Raw genomic sequence first — 22,586 nt, forward strand, 5'->3', positions numbered from 1 at the left:
TGATTGGCCTTAATTGACTTCTCTGAAGAAATTAATTGCAAATCAAGAGAAAGACAAAGAATAATCTGTGGTCCATGTCGACCACCAATTTGAAGTAAGATTACTGATGATCTCAGAGCAACTAACCCAATACCTGTGATTATCAGACAACGGCGATCAATGTTTTTATGCCAGTGGCCTTTTATGGGCCTTTGTAAAGGATGCATTCATTTCAGTTTTCCGCGTTATAAAGCCATTTACATGAAACACCAGATTTACATTCTTAAATTCAGGAAAACGACAAGGTAATTTTTAACTGATTTTATTTATAAGTCTTATATCCCTGTACATTTCTGATTTAGAGCAACAGATCTGAACATGGTATTAATTTCAAAAGAAAGCACACAAATAATGTTTTAAACATGCATATCTACAGTGCGGTCACCTGAGCCGTCTCAACATGCACACACACATGAACAACCGAACCAGTGACAAAATCAAAAAGTATATTGAAATAAATAACATAATGAGTAAAATGAAGGATCAGAAACATTAAGTCATGTTAAAATGCATTGATTGAAGATCTGAAATTAATATTGACATTCTAGTCACATTCAAAATTGGCTTGTGATTAAAAGTTGCATGAGTGACTAAGGCTGTCAGTCTACCTAACGTCAAGTTTTTTGTTTGATGAAAGAAAGAAAGCCATATGGGTTAGGAGCAACATGATGGTGCGTAACAGATTTGTAATTTTTTTGGTGAACTTTCCCTTTAATATGAACATGTGCTTCAGATAACTTGAATACAAAAATCATTAAAAATCATCCTTTTTTTGGTTATATACTTGGCTTCTAAAAACTAAGTGAAGAATTTATGGTTTACTTAATTCGTAGCCATAACTATGGAATTCCCTGCTCATGCATACATATTGTTGGCATCAATTTAACCATGGAAAATGTTTGAATTTCTGTTAGTATAGTTAGTGTCTGCTTGAAAGCCAACTTTTTGCATGTAAAATGAACAATTTGAAGAGACTTATGGTGGCTTATAACAGATTTTATATTTACACAAGTAAGATTATGTCTTGAAATGTCTGTTAAACTCTAGCCTTCATCATCTGAGGTCCAATGACTTTCCCTCCAAAATAATCTGAATTTCCTTTGCGTCTAGAGTCTCGTGAGTAAGCAGGGCATCGGCTAACAGTTTGTGTTCTTTACTGTAGGTCTTCAGAAGCTTTTTTGCCCTCTCATACGAACCCTGAAAGAGAAAATGAGGAAGTAACATTGTCACAACCAATTTCAGTTTTTATCACTGCAAAAGATAAATTGGGTGTTACCTACCTGTAACAGCACCCTGACTTCCTGTTCTACTGCTGCCCGGGTCTCTGGGCTATGGTCCATTAGGTCATTATAGGTCATGACCCCCAGCTGGGAAAGCATAGTGAGGTGTGTGAGTTGCGGTTACAGGCCAAAATACATTTAACAAAGGCTTTTCACCACACATTTGTGATTGCAACAGAAACCCCAAGGTAAGAGATGGGTGTAAGTGTGCAAGTGACCCTGTATGTGCACAGCTAATTTCAGAGGGTTGAGTCTGAACTGAGCACAGAAAAAAGGATTAGGATGAAACCCAGATTTAATTCTGGAATGTAAGAGCTCACACAACCTTACTCTAATGGCTTTCAACACGTGGAAGGACTCAAACTGCCTCTCCTAATCACCATATACTTTTTTGTTCCCACTTTGAATGACTTTATAATAACTTATAACATTCATAAAAGATTATGTACTTAGTCAGTTGATCATAATTGCAAAATGATAAAATACAAGAGATATTTAATACAATATAATAATGATGGGTTTAATATATTGTAAATGTAATGTGTGTTAATGTATAGTCAAATAGCTTGAAATTTAAATGAAAGCCATTTCAAAGCATAGCATATTGTCTTTCATTTCTTATAGTAATAATAATACAATAAATTGTTTTCCTATTTTATGTGATCTGTCCAATCTTGTCAATGGGGAAGATTAGCAAAAACAGAGTGTTTTATAAATGATAAAATCACAATTTACCTCACATATAACACATTTCAGAAATGCATAAATACACTAATATGGTTTAATACTTTTGAGGATATATGGAACAAATTATACCTTGTCACTCATCCCAAACCGTGTCACCATCATCTTTGCTATTTTAGTGGCTCCATCAAAATCACTTGATGCTCCTGTGTGAGAGACAAATTAAGCTTTATGGTATGTATGTATGTATGTATTAAAGAATTTAGACAAGAGTGAATTGGGGACATCACTCACCAGTTGTGATGTTATCATTTCCAAAGACCAGTTCCTCAGCGACCCTGCCCCCCATACTGATATCCATCTGAGCCAGGAGCTGGGCTCTTGTCTCACTCCAGCGATCGTTCTCAGGCAGCAAGGACACCTGAAGAGACCGAAGGCACCAGCACAATAGGTTAATAATGTATTATGTATTTATAGTTAAAGTAAAAATGTCATTAAAATCTCCATATTGAAATAGATTTTTAGAGGTAATAGATAAACCATTTATGACAGCTCTACCATAAGCATAAGTTGTAAAGCGATGGTATATTCTTTTTTTAGAAGCCATATGTTGGTGTGATTTCAAAATTTTTGAAAACATTTGTTTAATTGCCAAAAACCCAGTGAAGTGCTACACTGCATTAATTTTTATTAGGAAGTTAGTGTTAAACTATAATCACTGGCTTCCAGTAACGGCCGTCACTGGTGCGTTCACTGGCTTCTTCTATCCTCTGCGCTTACGCGTTCGTCACTTCTCACTGGAGCTTACACTACGCCTACGTCATACGCCGGAACTCGACTCTCTCGTGAACGCGTGGATGGCCATTACCAGAAGCCAGTGATTATAGTTGATAAAGTTATAAATATGGATATTTTTCTTACAAAAACGCATCGCTTCGCTTCAGAAGGCCTTTTTTTAACCCCCTGGAGCAGTATGGATTAATATTTTGATGGATGGGATGCGCTTTATTTGGGCTTCAAAATCTAAGGTACCATGCACTCCCATTATAAAGCTGGGAAGAGCCAGGATATCTTTTAATATAACTCTGATTGTGTTTGGCTGAAAGAAGAAAGTCCTATACAACTTGGATGGCTTGAGGGTGAGTAAATTATGTGATAATTTTCATTTTTGGGTGAACTAATCTTTTAACATTTACTGTAAAAGGCATGCTTTAATAACAACTAAAATAAACTTAACATATAAACATATAAAAATTACCAAGTAACATTTTGGGCATTTCAAGATATTCAGTGGGCAATATAAAATGAAGAACATAAAGACAGCTGTGTTTTCAGAAAAGAAAATACACTTTTTCCTCTTCAAGTCAAGTGTAGTAATGTTAGTGGGCAGCCACTATTGAAATGGTCTTTAACCTTGTGCATTGTAGTTTGGCTTCGCTATACGCAATGCATAATTTAAACCGACTGATCTTAGTTCAGGAGATTTTTTGCTGTCAGTAAAGGGTTCAACTTTCAAGGCAAAACAACATGGTGCCGACCACAGCAGTTTGTCTTTGGGAGAAACGGCAACATAAATACATCTGGTAAGAAACCTAATTATGTTTTTACGTTGAAACCTGTTTGAGTAAAAAGATAAGAGTCTCTAGTTTCATCCAATACGCCATTTTAAAAATCTGAGCAATTTATAACAAAACGGCAAACTGCTAAACACAATGTACACTAATGTGTACTTTAGTGCATTTTTTCCTTAGAAATCCTATATTTACTGTGGATTATCACATTGAGAATCAATGGGCTATTCCAAAAGCTGAAACTTTTTGCTTTCAAAGGCTTTATATAGAGTTACGATGAAAAAAGGTGCATTTCTGACTTAATATACAATGGTATTTTTTTAAATTTCACAACTTAATCCCGCTGTCCACATATGTTGCCATACATTTTTAGGAAAACTATTTGCTCTAGAACTTGATTTATTTTTCTTTGCATGTTTATTAGATGCTGCTTGTTAAAAATAAAAAAGAGAAATGCACACACTCAGGAGGTTATGGAATGGTGAGACTAACTACTCACATGTCCCAGAGAAGGGCCGCGTGGCATGATGGTAGCTTTGTTTATGGGCATGGCATCTTTGGTGTAATATGCCACTATAGCGTGTCCTGACTCATGGTAGGCTGTTATCATCTTACTCCTCTTATCTATCTCCACACTCCTGCGTTCTGGGCCTGGACAGACAGAAAGGGGGATATCAGGAAAGAATCTATTTGTTCATAGCCATAATCTCAATCACATGTTGCAGAGAATAAGCCGTCTGGCTCTGTTGTTCTCACCCATGAGGATCTTATCCTTCGCAAACTCCAGCTCCTTCATGGTCACCAGATCTTTCCCATCCACTGCTGCTTTCAGGGCCGCCTGGTTCACCAGGTTCTCCAGTTCAGCTCCAGAGAAACCCACTGTTCCTCTGGCAATGATCTCAGCATCAATAGCTACAAGACACACAAGAACAGACTATAATACTGGAAAAGCCTTTACAACAGATAAACATCATCATTACACACAGACGTTAAGAAATTGTTTCCACATATGTAACAGAAAACATTTAACCAAGGGCTGTAATTTGTAATCAAATTAATTACATGATGTGCTGATTAATTAATTGACAATCACAATTAATCATATATTTCAATATTTACTTCAAAAGGTCCCCAAATAAAGACAATTTAGTACATAATATTTAAAAACATAACGCATTAATTGTTGATTGTCTAACTTTGGTTGCACCGCATCTCTCTGGTTTTCAGTGTCAAACGTCATGTTTTTAGGACGCTGTGACAAGTTAGATATAGTATCTAACTTTCAAAAATGCGTCTTGAGTTCTCTGCAACATACTCTGTTGTGCTCACTCCAGCTATTTTTGAATTGAGCTTGAATGAAGGTTGAATTGCTCTGATGGTAAGAAAATTCCTTTTTATGGAAAGTTCAAACAGATGATTTATTGAAAGTACTTTTAAAACTAAATTATCATGTTAAATTGGCGGCCCTAAATATTCAAGACTGGGAAAAACCATCATTTAAATACCCCATAAAATCACTTGACCAGCTCAGTTTTCTGTCCTGTGTTGACGTATTTTTTAATACAAACCAGACATTTTGATGGGACATATCAAAGACCTCATCCCTTATTTTTGTTTCATAACCCCCTCTTTTTAAAAAACAAAACAAAAGGCTTTAGTAACATTACAGCCATGAACTTACTAGTCGATTACAGGTGTTATTAGGTGGAGGGATATTCTAGGGAGAATTTGACTTAACAAAAATCAGAACAGTGCAGCACAAGTCATCAATACTTCTTGATTGTTTTCCGTAAGAGAAAGACTGTAAATTTAAAATGTGTTTATCTACTAAAAGGTTATTTTGTCGACTTTCAATAGTGAATTTGCATGTACTCAAGGCTACTATACATGAACTTTAAGCCACAAAACTCCATTGATCAAACCCATGAGAAACCACTTTCCTGAATATTGGGTTACGGCCCCGATATACCACATATTTATGATATCACTCTTACCAGAATCCACTTTAATTTTCTTCAGATACCACTGCAGGATCTCTGTGCGTCCCTTCACATCAGGTCTGGGTACTGTAACCTGCATGTCAAACCTGCCTGGTCTCACCAGAGCACTGATAAACATAAAACAGGACAGGTTTAATGAGATGGTTGAAGCTTAACGCAGGAATAAAACTACTCCGTGAGCTGGGCAAGAGCGAGGCATTGCAACATTCACATTGGCCGTGTCTCTTTTCTAGGTTCCTACGGCAACGGCGGGCAGTAACGTGCATTTGTTTATCTGCGTACTTGGTCATGATCGGTTAATATATCAAAGTCCCTTTCAAGGCAATTCAGTCATCTTTGGAATGCTCTCGGGCATGCTGGGCAGCTGTTTTCTTTGTAAACAGCCAACATAAAAGTACAGCTCCTATCTACTTGAATGGGGAAAGACTGACATTTCAAACAAGGTTGGTCAAGATGCAGACCAAAAAATTGCAGTGCATAGTTGATTTGGTTTAAATATAATTTATTGTTTTTGCATCTTTTCGAAAATCTCCTGATTATTTTAGTTTTCTAGAAACTATCTACTCACTGCTGTGTCTGGGACGCTTCTGGGATGCTTCACCTCGTGACTCACGCTTGCAATGTGAAGGGTGTAATCTGTTAATATGGGCACTTAAACAAAAACCCGTTGCTAACGCGCCGTTCACGGAGGATATGTGAAACCGGAGTAAGCTGTTGTTTGCCCAAGCTTGCTTCAGGGAGACTGTAAATTTATCAAAATTCCTGCATGTATAAAACTTTTGAGAAACCTACTTGTCCAAAGCTTCAGCAAAGTTTGTAGCTCCAATCACAATCACTCCTTCATTGGGTTTAAACCTGTAATCATCAAAATAATCATTTAAACCCCACATACTTTCTATTGAAAACAGAAAATCTATGTAAATGGGAAAGAGAAGAAAAGAAAAAGCCAAGCAGACATTAACAGACCCGTCCATCTCAGCCAGCAGCTGGTTGATGGTCTGTCGTGAGTACGGGTGCATTGGAGACTCAATTCGTTTTCCACCCACACTGTCCAGCTCATCGATAAAAATCACACAGGGGGCATTTGCTTTGGCCTCCTCTACAAGAGAAGTAATAAAACAAATATACATATTACAGATTATAATTAAATGTGGTGTGTAAAGTAATAAAAGCCCCAGTTTCTGTGATTTAAGTAGTTTTTATTAACAACAGTTTTTATCACCCATTATGGGTGATCCAATCCTCAAATTTACTTTGAGAGGTCCAAAGACTTACTGAAAAGGTTCCTGATCCGACTCGCTCCGACTCCCACAAACATTTCATCAAACTCTGACCCTGAGGCATAGAAAAAGGGCACATCTGCTTCTCCCGCTACAGCTCTGGCCAACAGGGTCTTTCCGGTTCCTGGAGGCCCCACCAGCAGGATACCTGGAGATGGGCACATTCAGGTTAGATATTTATAAAAATAAAAACAAATAAGCTGAAAAAAAAGTCAATACGTGAACGAGGAGGAGAGTTTCACCTTTGGGAAGTTTACCACCAAGCGCTGTGAATTTCAGAGGGTTTCGCAAAAATTCGACAACATCCTGAAGTTCATTTTTGGCCTCGTCTACACCTTTCACATGTTCAAAGGTGACATTCTTCATCTGAACGGGATCTAGGGCTGAATCCAGACCAGTGGTGGTGCGGAAACGAACTGCCAAAGAATATAAATAAAACAGAGAATTAATAAATTGCATTCTAATTCCTTCTAAGCCATTATGAGAATAGACGACAACACACAGAACTGCAAGAAGTCAACAAACAGCGACTATGTTCACTTCAAAGATATAAAACTTTATGTTTTTGCTTCATTGTAATAGGTGCATTTCTTCGAAAGCTACAGACATACACATGCAATAAAATGGGAAACATACCAGCGTCAGAAAACGACCCTTTAACGGAAAAGAAAGGGCTTCTAGACAGACCATACAAGCCCGCTGCAAGGAGGACAAGCATAACAAGACGTGTCCTCATTACAGAGTCTGTTAGAAACGGAGCAGAAATAAAAATCAGATTTATGCAGACACACTGGTTGCCAATTCCTCTGTTGATTCAGGTCTGTTGAAAACAATGTTTAAGTGTGATCAGACAGGCCTAAAAGCATCACCTTGATTCCTTCTTGTCAAAGCCTGAGCTTTCATGAATCCCTCCGTGAAGCCGCTCTTGAAGGCATCCTGGTGAGTTTCTTGCAGGTTATTTTGTTTCATTAACTGTTCAAGACTGACTGTGTCTCGCCTCTCCTTCATAAGAAGGCCCTGAAAGGGATAGGGAAAACAAAAGAGGAAAGGAACCAGAAGACAAATAAAGACAGAAAGGTTAAGCCAAAAAAAATGCATGGACCTCGGTCAAAATCTGTTGCATGTCTTGAAGCAACACAGCGTTCGCTGCTCACTAACCTTCATAAAGTTTGGAGTATAATTCTCTGCTTCTTCTGGACCATCAGAACCAGACTGCATATGTCTGGTCTTGGACCTCATTGTCTTAAAACCTCTGTTTTGGACCCATACTAAGCGAGAAATCGCACCTAGAAAAATATATCAATAATAAACCCCACAATTCTTCCATACAGTATTTACAAGGCAAAGAACAACTTTTCAGTATGTCTTTAACCCTTAAATGCATATCTTGGGTCTTTAGTGACCTGGGACCTCTTTCCACCCCCTGTACCTCATCCATTTTTTGGATTTGTACCCACACCTCTTTAGTATTCCTTAATCTCTCTCTTGTGTATTGTGTAACACACACACACACACACACACACATGCACACACACACACATGCACACACACACACAAAATATATAATGGCTTATGTACCAAGAGTGTTTAAGGTTATTAGAGACCCTAGGTTTTGTTTTTTGTGCACTTCCATAAATAATCCATAATGATTATTTAATATCTATACAAGTTTACTATCACAGGATATCTATTTATTTGTTTATTACAAAATAAACGAGTACTATATTCATACAAATAAGTACTATATTATGTTGATTTTCTGTGCAACAATGCTCATTTATCACATTCCTTATGAATGTACACATGCATATATACATTGTATTCTTACTCAAGGTGTCACTGATGTTTCAGTGCTTGACCTGATTTACATTTGACATTGCTATTTGATGAAGAAACATCATGGAAGTTAACTATAGCAAGTACAACACATGAACAGTAGGATATGATTATTGTCATTTTGGTTTACTAATGAAATTATGTAAATTGTGCATCAATTTAGACAAAAAAAAGTGCCTGAGAAAATAAGTGTCTTATGTGTAGTTCAATATGTGTTTGACAGCCAGTTGCATCTCATGACATTTCAGTGTGAAAGTAATGAATCCTGTTCATTAAAGAAGATTTGTCCTGATTTGTTGCATTTTCTCTTTGGTATGTGAAAAATCATCCAAATATATTTGTATCTATCATCTTACAATTGTCTTGAAAATATCTGGAAAATGTAAACACTATCTGGGAATTTTGTAGATCCATTTGTAATAGATATAAGTGCCAGGTCTCTAAAGACCTGAATATGTAAGAGCGTTTGGTGAAATTCCCATACATTTAAGGGTCAAGTTGTGTTCATGTGTAGGTAACAATGTATTGCCTTACATTGCAGATGGTGCAGATCTACGCATGCTGCCTCAAGGGGGCTGGAGCTTTGCCTATGAAACACTGGAAAGCCAAAGTGTACCACGTGTTTGTGAGAAAACCCTGTGTTAGCAAGACAGAAGACAAACAAATTACATTGCTAATATCAAATTGACTTTGCTGTCACTATTTTACTACACCATTCTAAGACTGATCCTTGTTTATGTACTTGCTATTTAGCTTTGCAATTCAAAGTATTCAAGTAAGCCTATGTTACTTTGAAATGGTGCACAAATTGCCTTTGAGTAAAGGTCCATCTCTTTGAATCTGGAGCATAAACAGAATTTTACTCTAGGAAACAAGTTCCTGAGTCACCTCAGCAAGCAAATGAACCAGCTACCAGCTACCAGCTTTCAACACTTCATGGAGTTAAATATACTTCAAAACATGGATTCATCGCTTTGCATTGCGGGTACCTCACCATATTTGTTTTGAAAGAAGGAGGGGGTAGAAATGTGAGATGTTCTCCATGCTGTTGAAGTTTGAACACAGCTCGGGATGGATTTCTCCTCTAGAGAAGGCAATAGTCTTCTCATAACATCACGCACATGACTGAACCTCAGCTCTGAAAGACCCAGTTCCTTCAAGTTCACTTTAGGCTGAGAATACAGGTCCACAAGATCCAATCAGGGCATAATAGCTACAATTTGCAAACATTAATTTATTGTGGGCATACTTTGGTGACATGCTTGTTCTGTGACTGCCATACCTCATTTAGAAGTGGGTCATATTTAGATGAAAGTTTCCCCTGTAAACTCTGCACTGATGCGCTGAGAGCCGAGTTGGCTGAACTCTTCAGGTACTGGATCACATTGATAAGATGGGTCAAAGGCACTGTTCCCTAAAATAGAAATGAAATAACAGTTTTCTGTCACATTGCATGAACTTTTGTGGAAAGTACAGGTTTGCTAATTAATGATAAAACATTACATGTGGTTCTAATACAGTACTGTAACAGTAACTGTAACTGATAAGGTCTCTGTAAATTACTGCTGCTACTGTATATTGATCTATAGGACAAATTATACTCAAAAACTCACATGCTACCCCTCAAGCTCACACACAAAAACACCCAATTTCCCATTCTCTGTTATGTACACAGACACATTTGATTATCTAAATGAAGACCTACCATAGACTTGTATAGTTTTTTTATTATTATAAATGTAAAGCTTATTATAATTACTACAGACTAACCCTAATTTACGAAAAGATTAGATTTTGTCCAATTAAGATAAATTCTAGGACAAATTTGTCCCCAAAGTAAAGCTAACTCACACATATACAAATATTTACAGGTACTATTACACAACAACGTAGCCAGAAAACTAGTAAAGCTAGATACATATAACAACTAAAATTAATTACATATAATATCTATATACTGAATGTCTGAATATTAAGTGATAAACAAAATTTTGATGACGATAACAGCTTTTAATTACAACTAAATCACCTTTATATTGACTGAAAGAGCAGGACCATACACTAAATTTACCCTTTCCTAAAGCATATCCTTTAAAACATAAACCTTTAACCCTTTTGCATCAATTTAAAAATGTTACTCAGAGGTCAAAAATGATATATATGATAATATTATATATTAACATTATTTTCCATTTTAACTAATGCAGATAATATTTTTAACCAACAACAGTCCTGATCATAACTACCATATATTAATTCAGATTCAACTGAATTGAATTCATATTTTAACCCTTTAAATTCCAGTTTGTTTTATAATGCCACTGTTGTTTTTTTTACACACACACACACACATACATATATATATATATATATATAAAACACATTCTGACATCCATACCAACACACCCACACAATTTTAGCTGCATCTTTTATTAAATTGGCCAGCAGTGCTCTATTATACAGGAAACAAAAAATTTTAAAAAACATGTATTTGCTCCATAGGCTAAACATGAGAAATGGCGCCATCTGGTGGAAGATATTAAAAGATTTAATTTTGAAAACTGGGCTCCGAAATGAAAGCAAATTATCATAGAATTCATGTGTTTATGCTTTAATGGCACTGGGATCAAATATTGCCGTTTTAATTGGTTTCAGTTGGGATATTTTTGTCCTGAAGGTCCTGAGTGTTACTATTTTGTGTGCACAGTGTATTATAGGAACTGAGGTTAAATATTCCCCCCAAAAATACACACCTTTGACCAAATTGATGCCGTTGGCAATAACAGCTTAAATGATTTAAAAAAAAATAAAAAAATAAAAAGACAAATGTCCCGAAGGTCGCACATGGGTTAATGTGTTTTCTCATACAACAGTGTAGAAACCTCAACAGATGGGGAATTACATCAGATTTCATTAAGTAATCAAGCAATTGTTTGGCAGATGACTACAGATATATTCAGCATCTATTGAACTAGTGTCCGCACCTGACAGCAATATTTACTATCTTTTAATAACAACAACTCCTGATGTTTTAGAGCTATTTGGATCAAACCAGCGTTTAAAACAGCGAAGGTTTGGTTTTGAAAAGTCTGACACTGGCAACATTTTCTCTTTCCGTTACTCATCCATGATTTTTCGCTTTAATCATTCATTCATTATCAAAACTGGCTGGAAATATTGAAATCTCTTCATACCTGCGACTGAAAGGTTGTAGGCACAGAAAACATATTTTCCACAAATTTTTAGTTGCGAGGTTTCCTTTAGCTCCTGTCAGAGTCAGACCCGCTGCTGTTTTGTTCTTGGTTCCTGTTTACTGGTGTTGTTAATTACATCGGTGTCTCATCTCCCTTCCTTCGTAAAATATCATAGAGCGTTGCTAAAGTCACCGAAGTATTCACAGTTACATATTCTTCACTTCTTCTGTGCTAGTCTTAGCACAGCAATAGTTTTTTTTACTGCCACATACTGGAAGACAGCAGTAAGTCACCTAGTTCATGACCTTGTAGGATTTTGTTTATTACATATACATATATATATATATATATATATATATATATATATATATATATATATATATATATATATTAATTTTAAACAACGTTTTACATTTTAACAATGTTTTGCATTATCATGTACAATAATGCATATACAATATCATATCTTCCAATGCATTAGTAATATGTTTAAGCCAAATGGAAACTGAGAATGCCCTGTGCATTTTCTGATTGAGTATTGTGCTGCACTTATTGATTTCACTGAATCATCTTTCTTTCATTTTAATTATTCTATTTTCTTCTTTTATTTTATTTTTATATAACTTTTTTTCTCAGTGTGTTTAAAATGTTTGGTTATCATCTGTTTAATCAGGGAAGGTGAACAAAACTTATGGATGGTGTTAACAATGTAATATTATTTTTCTCATTATTCATTTGAATCTTTTAATATAATTTCAGAAGTATTTTATGTCTATTTTTATTCTTATTTCATGTTCTTAATTGGTATTTTTTAATGTATCTTTATTTTCTTTAAAATGTATATGTAAAGCAATTTAAATTGTCATTGTGTTTGAAAAAAAAAAGCTATTTAAATAAACTTGCCTTTTGCACTCTAAAATAACTGTTATAGTAATAAAAACTATAAACGCTTTTTAGTGTTATCTAGAGCTACAATATTGGCATTTTTTTATTAAACAAAAACATTTACAAATGTGTAAATATAACAATAAGTATTATACGATAAGATATAAATGATTGGCATTTAATTGGCTAACTGTTTGCCTGGTTTAATAGCCGAAATCATAAAATTGTGATTTATTAAAAGAACAATTCAATATTTGAGGCCAAATGTATTTCTATGTTTTAGAATTACAAACACAAACAAAATGGAATGGAGGGGATCTTGTGTTGAGAAGCAATCTTTTGTAACGAGCTGAGCAATTGTTTAGTTTTACTTCCGGGTATTTAATCACATAAAAGTCCCCAATGTTTTTTATTTATTTATTTTTTATTATTGACTAGAAAATAAATATGTTAGACTTCTTCGACGGATTTAATAATGGTCAGTCGACAATAAAATGATGCAATTGTTGATATTACATAATAAAATAAAAAAAATGCTAAATAAACCACGTGGTTTACTTACGTTTAGCTTTAAACATCTTTCTGTGTTAATATTTTATTTGTTTTACTTTATCATATTTTAATCCTATTTTTAAAACGAAACGGGCATGATGATGGTAATTTTTAGGTTGATAACGTAAAGAGTTAGCAGTTTCATATCATTGCTATAGCCCGAGCATTTTATCCTGAGATAATCCTCTACATGTCGATTTTGTAAAAGGTCTAAATTAAATGCACCTGGAAATATATTTAAAGCCCTTTGTCATCGCGTTCTCTATCGCATTAAAGTACTTCCGCTGTGTCCTGCATCGGAAGTTGCATCAGGCAGATTATAGACAGCCGCTCCCTGTTTCGGCAAAGAACTGCAAATCTAAAACTCTACAATCGGCTGTGATAGCCGGAATCTTTCATCTGTTGAAGTTATAGCAGTAATATCGCATGTCCAATATACAGAACCTCCAATCTTTCGGTGAGTTGCAACGCATCGTGCACGAGTTAATACACGGCACGCGCGGAAAACTGCTTTAAACCTTTTCAGATGATTAAAAATCGCGTAGAGAATTTTTATTTTATTTATTTTAATGTCGTTAAATATAATTGTGATAATGGTATTTCGATCAAGAGATATATATATATATATATATATATATGTGTGTGTGTATATGTATGTATACGTGTGTGGGTCAGGTTTTGTCTAAATTGTGGGGGCCCAGCAGCGCAACACCACTTTTTAAACGTATAAATTATTTTTTTATTTAATAATCAAAAAATGTAGAAAGATTTGTGAGAGTTAGGTGGGTTGAAAATATCATTAACTTGTTATTAAAACAACAGAAGTCGATAATCTTTATATTGGTATCCAGAAGTACTAATGTTGCTTATGCTTTAATATACTACAGTTATACTATATACTACTTCCATTGTGCAAAAAATGCACCCTTCATCTTCAAGCTTCTGCCTTTTATTAAACTAGAAATTATGCAAGACCTGTAGATGCTGTTGTGATTTAATTTTCCTTTTTTCTTCTTTGTGCTCTTCAATAACTAATTTATTTCTATTGTGTGCTATACCATCCAATAGATCCCTTTGCTGATGCAACTAAGGGTGACGACTTGCTCCCGGCTGGGACAGAGGATAAAATCCACATACGGATACAGCAGCGGAACGGTCGCAAAACACTGACCACAGTGCAAGGAATCGCAGATGATTATGATAAAAAGAAGCTGGTGAAAGCCTTCAAAAAGGTATCGTCCAACTCCCAAGTCAGTCTATATTATACAACAACAAAATGTCATTGTTTAACATGCTTGTCTTGCAATACTTAATCGTTCACAGAAATTTGCCTGCAATGGTACTGTGATTGAGCATCCAGAGTATGGAGAGGTGATTCAGTTACAGGGTGACCAGAGGAAGAACATCTGCCAGTTTCTGTTAGAGGTAGGCATTTTTTTGAGGTTCTATAATGTTTTTTTTTTTTTTTTTTTTATGGGTTTGATTCGCAGAACTATCACTAGGACCATTTCTTATTTTTCTCATTTTGTTTTACAGATCAACATCGTAAAGGAGGAACAGTTAAAAGTTCACGGTTTTTAAAATGATTGCCCCTCCTGGGGCTTGTAAAGGACTGCACCAGCATGTAGCAATCCTAGTACATTTATTGCAGGGGGTTTTGTGACCATATGCTATCAATGCAGACCGCAGGATAAAGCGGGTTTTTTTTTTTTTTTTTTTTTTTTTCTTTTGCAATCATTCCAAGCTCAGAATTTTCACAATGACCTCAAGCAGGCCACATATTCCAGGCTGGTCTGGTTTAGACTCTGAATCTTTGTTGCCAATGCTAGTTGACGTTTTACGATAGACACAATTGCACGATATCTTTTTATCAGACAATAAAAGTTATGACTTTGCACATTTGTGGATTATTTTTTTTTTTCTTACGGTCATAAAATTAGCAGTTTGAGTACGTAAATATAAACTTATGTAGCAGTATGTTCACAAAGTACTTTTATGTTTTCTCCCTCTTACAGAAACTACTTTAAATGGGTCTCATTTTCTACACAGAATTGCAAATGAACTGTCTCAACTGATCCTTGTGCATGGGTCCAGCGCAGGGTCGGAAATTAGCAAGGGCTCTTGTCAAATATGCCATAGAAATTGACAAATTTAAAATGCATACCTTGCACTCCTCATTTTAGTTTTCGCTGAATATTTATTTGTTTCACCCCGTCTGTCATGCAGATGTTGCAGAATCGGTATTGGGTCCTTGCACTTTTTCCTCCTCAGTCTAAATCTGGAGAATTTGTCATGTACTCCTGTGTCATTGCATTTATATTAGTTTTGTAGGCTGTGAACCTAGAATGTGTTAGTCACATTTTATGTTATGGAGTGTAGAGGACAGGCAATTATCGAGTTAAAACATCTTCGTTTAACATAAAGGGTGGAAAGGTTTGAAAAATGATTCCCTTTTAAAAGGAGAAAAGAAATAAATTCCAGGGGTCAAATATTGTCCCTTGATAGAAAAGTACTTCTCTGACCATGGTCCAACAGTGTGGTTGCATAGCCTTTGGTTCCTGATGCCAAAAAAAGTGAGCCCAATTAATTTTTTGCTCTTTTATTAAAGGGTTATCCATGCAAACCCTATCCCGAAGTTCTACTGTTATGTTGAATGGTTCAGTGTTGGTTGAGGCCCTGCACTTGGAGAGGAAATTAGTCATTCTTGTTGGATGAGCATCACATGACCTGGTGTATCACATTCAGAAGCTTTTGTTCTGTTAGATCAAAGCAGGTTTACAATTATCTTTAATCAGCAATGGGATTCAAGTATTGCATTTGTTTAACAGAGTACACTGCAAAATCCCTAGTGTACATATCCACACTAAAGGACTGTAAAACTAACACTGCAGCAAAATTAATTAACAGTTAATTAAATGAAGTAGGTACCTTTTCCAAGTGATGACAGCCATTAGTGATGTTCACAAGCGGAGTAATAAAGAGGAAGGGACTACAAGAGAACAAACCAGCAGACACCACAACGATTGAACAGCCAAATATATGTTGAAATGGTTCTAAAACAGTTTTGCCATGTTCTGTTATTACCAGATATTTTTTTTTTAATGTGTACGAAAGTTGTTTGTGAATGAATGCAGGTTTTACTCTGGTGTTGCTGATGATGTTTTATAGCAACACCATAATGGTGGTTAGTGTGGTCTTTGGTGAGGCACTTAAACCTTGTTAATGTGATTTAATTTACTCTGGGTTCAGTAATATTTCAAAAGAACGTAATTGTTTGCACTGTGATGGAAAAACAAAGGTTTTTGATATTTGAGAGAGATGAATACCTATAAGTTCTTCCATTCACCCACCTCAACTTAAATGTCAAGCAGGACTCAATCAAACAGATGTTTCAGATGCACCTATTTTGTGGCAAATAAAATAATTTAGTACTTCTAACCAAATGCAGATCATGTGATAGAAAGTTTACTGCCACACATTGGTATTGTGACATTGTGGGCATGTAATGTCTCAGTGAGTTACTCAAACACGAACATAAATCACCACGTATACTGTACAAAACTCAACAATGGTGACAAACATGTTTTTTAATTAAAAGATAAACTGAAAAACCATTTGCTACAAGTGACAACAAAAAATACAGCAGTCAACACAAACCAAGAATAGTAAGACAATTGCATTATTGATTCAACGAATATCCTGGTTCATCTTTTTATTACAATTACTGTTTGATAGTGAACCATTTTAAACCTTAAAGGACCCAAAACTATCAAAGTAATCCATAAGACTCGTGCGCCATATTCCAAGTCATCTGAAGACATACACAAGTCATTTTTCAGTGAAAATCTTCATATCTACTGTGCGTTTATGAGCGCTATGAGAGAAGCTTGTTTGATGGCTTGCGTGCAGGGGCGTCCCCAGGATTTAAAAACGGGGTGAGTTGGGGTTGCAAGTGGGGTGGCAAAGCTAATTTTTGTGGCCCCATTGGCCAGGTCGGTAATCCATCCCTGCTGAAAACTACTCGATTCACAACTCTCTTTTAGCACTCATCTGTAGAAAATTTAGCTCACACGTGCACGTACGCCCAAATACATTTACCGCTTTGACCACTGGGGACAGTGTTTTGTATTTCGCTCAGAACAGAATTATTTTAGCTAAAGAAAAGACAACTTACCGATCAATCTGCATGAGAAATAAAGTCATTTGAATTTGGAACGATTAAATTATGTAAATTTTAATATTGGGGTAATTATTTGTCTATTTCAACCTGAATGTCAACCAAATTATCTCATACATAAAGTGCTTCCTTTTCAAACAGTGTTTAGACATGTCAAGTTCTAACTCAAAAATAATTTTATATCGATGAAGCCATTGGCACCGTGGGTAATGACTCGCTGAGATGGAGGTTTGAATTTTGCCTCTTTGTTCATATTTCCTGTCACTAATCTTTCCTGTGTTAAAGGAATATTCCGGGTTCAATGCAAGATAAGCGCAATCAACAGCTTTTATGGCATAATTTTGATTACAAAAAAATATATATATATTTTGACTCGTCCCTCCTATTCTTTAAAAAAAGCAAAAATCGAGGTTACATTGAGGCAATTACAATGGTAGTGAATGGGGCCAATTTTTGGAGGGTTTAAAGGCAGAAATATGAAGCTTATTATTTTATAAAAGCACTTACATTAAATCTTCTGTTAAAACAAATGTATTATTTGAGCTGTATAGTTGTTACAGTATATCATCATTTGTCCGGTTGTTTAAGGATTTTAGGGTTTGTTGACATTAGTCATGGCAATGAAGTTGTAGAATTGGCTATCTTTACACAGAATCACACTAAAATCACATTAACATGCATATTGTTGATGTCTTGTGGCTATATTTTTGAAATAGTGAGTATTTTAATCTGGAACCCAGATTTTTGCCTTTTTTAAAGAAAAGGAGGGGCAAGTCAAAATAATTTTTGTGGTAATTAAATCAACATTATGCCACAAATGCTGTCAGTTGAGCTTAATTTGTATTGAACCTGGAATATTTATTTTAAAGGCAAAAAGCCCATAAAAACCATGTTAGATATTTATTTAATCTTATTATTTGGAAGGATTTATATTCTACCAATATATTATTTGTGGTAGGTAAAGTTGTGCTGCTCTGCTCTCATTCATTCTTCATGGGGTTTGGCTTGTATTCAGGGCTGGAAATCCTTTTAGCTGCGTTAAGTCGATAGTGTCCTGGCTGCCCTGCTGGGCTCAAACATGAGCGTAATCCCCTTTAAAGGGCATGGAATGGAGTTTATGGCTAAGGGACACCAATCTTACTGCTAAGGCTGCATGGGCATTTTAAACACCTTTGACCTTGTCCGAAAAATAATAGAAAAATTGGGCCTCTTTTTAAAAATGTTACGGCCATTTAATACTTATTTTCTGTTCAGGGTTTCAGAGACAACATGGCCCTTTTAAAAGACTTTTCCAAATTCTATGAGAACTGATTAGAAACAAGATTTCAACTTTGTAGCATGCTTCAAACTTACTCTATCTTCTGGAAGAGTCTGTTATTGTGGCTGTCCGATTCCAGCTTGTAATAGCCAAAAGACACAGTTTGTCCATTAAGAGTGAGTTGGTGATTTCTGGTCTCAGCAACTTTAGTGGCTGGTGTCTCCGAGAAAGAGAGAGAAACAGACGGAGCACGTGCGGATGCCTGGGGCTGTCCACCGTCCTTTCCACTCCACTCCATTACCTCCACCAGACAAACACTCAGAGTTAATGATGGATGTCTCCCATTCATCAGCACACACTTCCTGTTCTTAATGCTTCATTGTTTTCTTCCTACCCCCTTACATTTTAACAGCCAGTCCAATCAAATTTGAACTATAGGAATTATATCTCTTTCATTAAAGGGATAGTACACACTAAAATTAAAATTCTGTCATCATTTACTCACCCTCATTTTGTTCCAAACCTGTATGGAACACAAAAGGAGTTGTTTGGCAGAATGTTAGCCTCAGTCACCATTCACTTTCATTGTACTGAAAAAAGATGCAATGAAAGTAAATGGTGACTGAGGCATTCTAAAATAACCTCAAACATTAATTTATTATGCCTTTTTAAAGATGCTCAAAGCAGCTCAGTGAGTGAATGCATTCATTCATAGTGTGTTTGAATAATGGAAAAGGCAAGGAATGGCTTCGCATGTATATGTATTAATTCCACATGAGAGCTTGATATTGGACAGAACTGGTAGGCTAAATGGCCGTCTGGCAGTCGGCAGATTCCATTATTGTTGTTTGTGTTTAGCCAGAGGCCAGCCAGCTGTTAATGTTTTTGTGTGCTATTGCATTGTGGAGCATTCACCTCTCGTTGCTCACGTCTTTATAACAGTGATTCAACTTCAAATGGTGTTAAATCGCAGTATAATATTGACTATAAATAATACAATTAACAGTGACCCTCCTTTTTGCATTTATTTTAATGTATGAGGTACTGTATTGTCTGTCTGTCTATCTTTCTATCTATATTACAAAATAAAATTATTTGCAAAAATGCTTTTTCTCTATCAGTGATTTTTTTGGTTGTTGTTTTAGAGAAATAGTTCACACAAAATTTTAAATTCTCTCATTATTTACTCACCATCATGCCATCTCAGTTGTGTATGACTTGCTTTCTTCTGCTGAACTGGTCCGTACAATGCAAGTCAGCGGGGTCCAAAACTTTGAAACTCCAAAAAGGACATAAAGGCAGCATAAAAGTAATCCATACAAATCTTGGTGCGATATGTGTGGGCGATAGGTGTGGGTGAGATCAATTAATTATCTTCTCTGCCCAGTAGGTTGCAATATACACAATGCGAATTGCCAAAAACAAAAGAAGAAGAACGCTTAGGAGGGCTGTTTGAAAATGGAGGTTTATAGTAAGTTTTAAAAATTAATCTATTTCTCACTCACACCTATCATATCGCTTCTGAAGACATGGATTAAACCACTGTAGTCAAAAGGATTGCTTATATGTTGCATGTGTATGCTTTTTGGAGCTACAACATTTTGGATCCTGTTGACTTGCATTGTACTGAGATAATCTGTGTGTGTGTGTGTGTTAAGCAGAAGAAAGGGATGGCAGGAGGGTCAGTAAATGATTAGAGAATTATCATTTTTGTGTGAACTATTTCTTGTTGCTCACAAGCCATTATGATTACTGTTTATGATGATTTTGTACTTTAGATTTAGTTTTTCATATATCAAAAAGGGTGCTTTTCTTAAATTATTGTCAATATACAGCAGGTTCCCTTTGTGAAAACCTACCTCATAAAGTGTGACAACATACCCTGCTTGTTAAATTAACTGTATCTTTTTTTTTTCCTGGGCAATAATAGTGAAATGTTCATGGCTTTTATCTTTAAAAAAAGAAAATAACAAGTCTTTAAGGTATATATACAGAAGTTTACTTTAAAAACCTATGCTGCAAAATATTTACTGTAATAATAATAATAATAATAATAATAAAAGGGTGACAGCTAGCCTCAGCCGTGACGTCAATTTGTAGGCGAATCCGGAAGTCTAATTCGCCACCGGCTTCCCTGGGGATGAGTAAAATAAGAACTGTGGTAAACATTATTTGACAAAACGTGGACTTTTTTATCTACAACATATTTTACACACAGTAACACACGTAATGTACACAGACCTTATTGTACTCATAAGTTCAAAAACCCCATTATAAAAACCTCCCACAGGGATGAGGGAATTAGACTTCCGGGTTTTTGGACTACAAACTGAACAGCCTTATTGAAAGCATAAATGTACACATTAAATGACCTTACTGCTGTTAAATGTTGTCACACCTGTGTGGATTATTGATATTCTTCGTTCCTTTGAGAAAGATGAGAGAGATTCTATTTGTTTTATTTATCTTTATTTTCTTTTGTATGTGTCTGAAAACGCTGTCTGTACGAATGAATCAAAATGTCATTATGTTTGAATCCACCAGATGGCGTTATATTATTGATAGAGATGTATGCCTACCTTGCCGATTTATCATTTTGAATGGATATAAAATATTAAAGCTGTTTTCCAGACACATCCTAAACAGATAAAATATTCTGTTGAAAGCAAAGCACTGTAGGCCTTTATTAAACTGTAATGGATGCTGATATAACGTATGGTGTCAGTCCCTGAGAGCCGAGACACCCCACTCATCCTCAAAGCGCAGCTCCTCAAAATGTTGACATCCATTTAGTTCCTCTGTTTTAGTCTTAGCTCAACCTTCATCAACTGAGCAGGCTTTGGGGTGGCGGTGTTTTGCGCACACGCAGCCTTTTGCTGCTAATAGCATTAAAATATCCCAATTAAAACAGGAAACAGGGGACTATGTGTTTTCATTGGCTTGTGCTCACGGTGTTGACAGCTGCCAGGAAAATGGACGGTCTGGCGCTGCTACAATATGTTTCTCTGAGTGATCCATTTTTAGAGATGTGAAAAGAGTCATTGAGAAAGTCTGTGTACCATATGTACACAAAAAAAGTTAATACGTACACTTTTTAAATATGATTTTCAGACATTTACAGGGTTAATTGTTGAAACACAACAAGCTAGATGGTAATTACAATTCGTGTCACTTTTATTCTGGTTCTTTAGGGGTTTGTGGGTCAACATGGACACTTTTGGGGGGGTTCCACTGAGGGAAGCTTCATGAAGTCAGCCAGAGAATATTTAACTGCCTTGACTAAACAGAAATAGCTCTGGGTTTCTAAGTAAACAACAGCTCACTTCCTGTAGTGAGCTGCCTACCTAGGCAGAATATTTAGCGGTAATAGGGGTCTTTCGAAACAGAGTCTGTTCAAAACAGTAAATGCACCATAATTATGCTATCTTCTAAGACATCTCATTTTGATCGAATGCTAAGGCAGCATGTGTCTTTAAGGTTACTGAAAGGACCCACAAAACAAAAAATTAAAGTGAAGTCATTTTTATTTGTATAGCGCTTTTCACAACACACATCGTTTCAAAGCAGCTTAATGAAATCATGCATTAACAAAAACAAAACAAAAAATGATACTGTAATATCTATAATGTCATACAGTGATCATTGTGTAGTTTGATTAATTATGATTGTAAAATGTGTATAGAAATTAAATAATAATGGTATTGAGTAAATAATATTTGTAATTGTAAAAAATATATATATAAGCAGTCCATAAACCTTGTGCGACTTCCTAAGCCATATTATAACTTTGTGTAAGGAACAGACCAAAATCGTTTTTATTATAGGTAATT

General features: G+C 35.6%; 2 protein-coding genes across 2 annotated transcripts; one reads left to right on the forward strand and one right to left on the reverse strand.

Moving 5' to 3' along the window:
• Positions 1-300: 300 nt before the first annotated feature.
• On the reverse strand, positions 301-12,027 carry yme1l1a (YME1-like 1a). The gene is made up of 18 exons (XM_052113700.1): positions 11,885-12,027; positions 9,973-10,104; positions 9,685-9,862; positions 9,225-9,326; positions 8,013-8,140; positions 7,724-7,871; positions 7,491-7,598; positions 7,097-7,270; positions 6,850-7,002; positions 6,541-6,673; positions 6,367-6,429; positions 5,569-5,681; positions 4,331-4,486; positions 4,074-4,225; positions 2,298-2,424; positions 2,136-2,209; positions 1,320-1,406; positions 301-1,236 (listed from the first exon to the last, which is right to left on the reverse strand). Exons 1-18 carry the CDS (start codon positions 11,915-11,917, stop codon positions 1,093-1,095), a joined length of 2,205 nt encoding a protein of 734 aa, XP_051969660.1. The 5' UTR covers positions 11,918-12,027; the 3' UTR covers positions 301-1,092.
• A 1,573-nt stretch (positions 12,028-13,600) lies between these two features.
• eif1b (eukaryotic translation initiation factor 1B) lies at positions 13,601-19,813 on the forward strand. The gene is made up of 4 exons (XM_052113725.1): positions 13,601-13,778; positions 14,390-14,553; positions 14,645-14,746; positions 14,858-19,813. Exons 1-4 carry the CDS (start codon positions 13,748-13,750, stop codon positions 14,900-14,902), a joined length of 342 nt encoding a protein of 113 aa, XP_051969685.1. The 5' UTR covers positions 13,601-13,747; the 3' UTR covers positions 14,903-19,813.
• Positions 19,814-22,586: the final 2,773 nt, after the last annotated feature.

This window comes from Xyrauchen texanus, chromosome 41, assembly GCF_025860055.1.
Source record: "Xyrauchen texanus isolate HMW12.3.18 chromosome 41, RBS_HiC_50CHRs, whole genome shotgun sequence".
NCBI lineage: Eukaryota > Metazoa > Chordata > Actinopteri > Cypriniformes > Catostomidae > Xyrauchen > Xyrauchen texanus.

What these genes read in the sequence shown, in the direction of transcription:
- yme1l1a (XM_052113700.1), bottom strand. Translation starts at nt 11,917, where the DNA reads ATGTTTTCTGTGCCTACAACCTTTCAGTCGCAG. An exon ending in CTTCTTTCAAAACAAATATG is followed by an intron (nt 9,327 to 9,684) that starts GTGAGGTACCCG and finishes TTGCTAACACAG; the next exon opens with GGTTTTCTCACAAACACGTG. An exon ending in AGGGTCGTTTTCTGACGCTG is followed by an intron (nt 7,271 to 7,490) that starts GTATGTTTCCCA and finishes ATTCTTTGGCAG; the next exon opens with TTCGTTTCCGCACCACCACT.
- eif1b (XM_052113725.1), top strand. Translation starts at nt 13,748, where the DNA reads ATGTCCAATATACAGAACCTCCAATCTTTCG. An exon ending in ACAGAACCTCCAATCTTTCG is followed by an intron (nt 13,779 to 14,389) that starts GTGAGTTGCAAC and finishes ACCATCCAATAG; the next exon opens with ATCCCTTTGCTGATGCAACT. An exon ending in TCTGCCAGTTTCTGTTAGAG is followed by an intron (nt 14,747 to 14,857) that starts GTAGGCATTTTT and finishes TTTGTTTTACAG; the next exon opens with ATCAACATCGTAAAGGAGGA.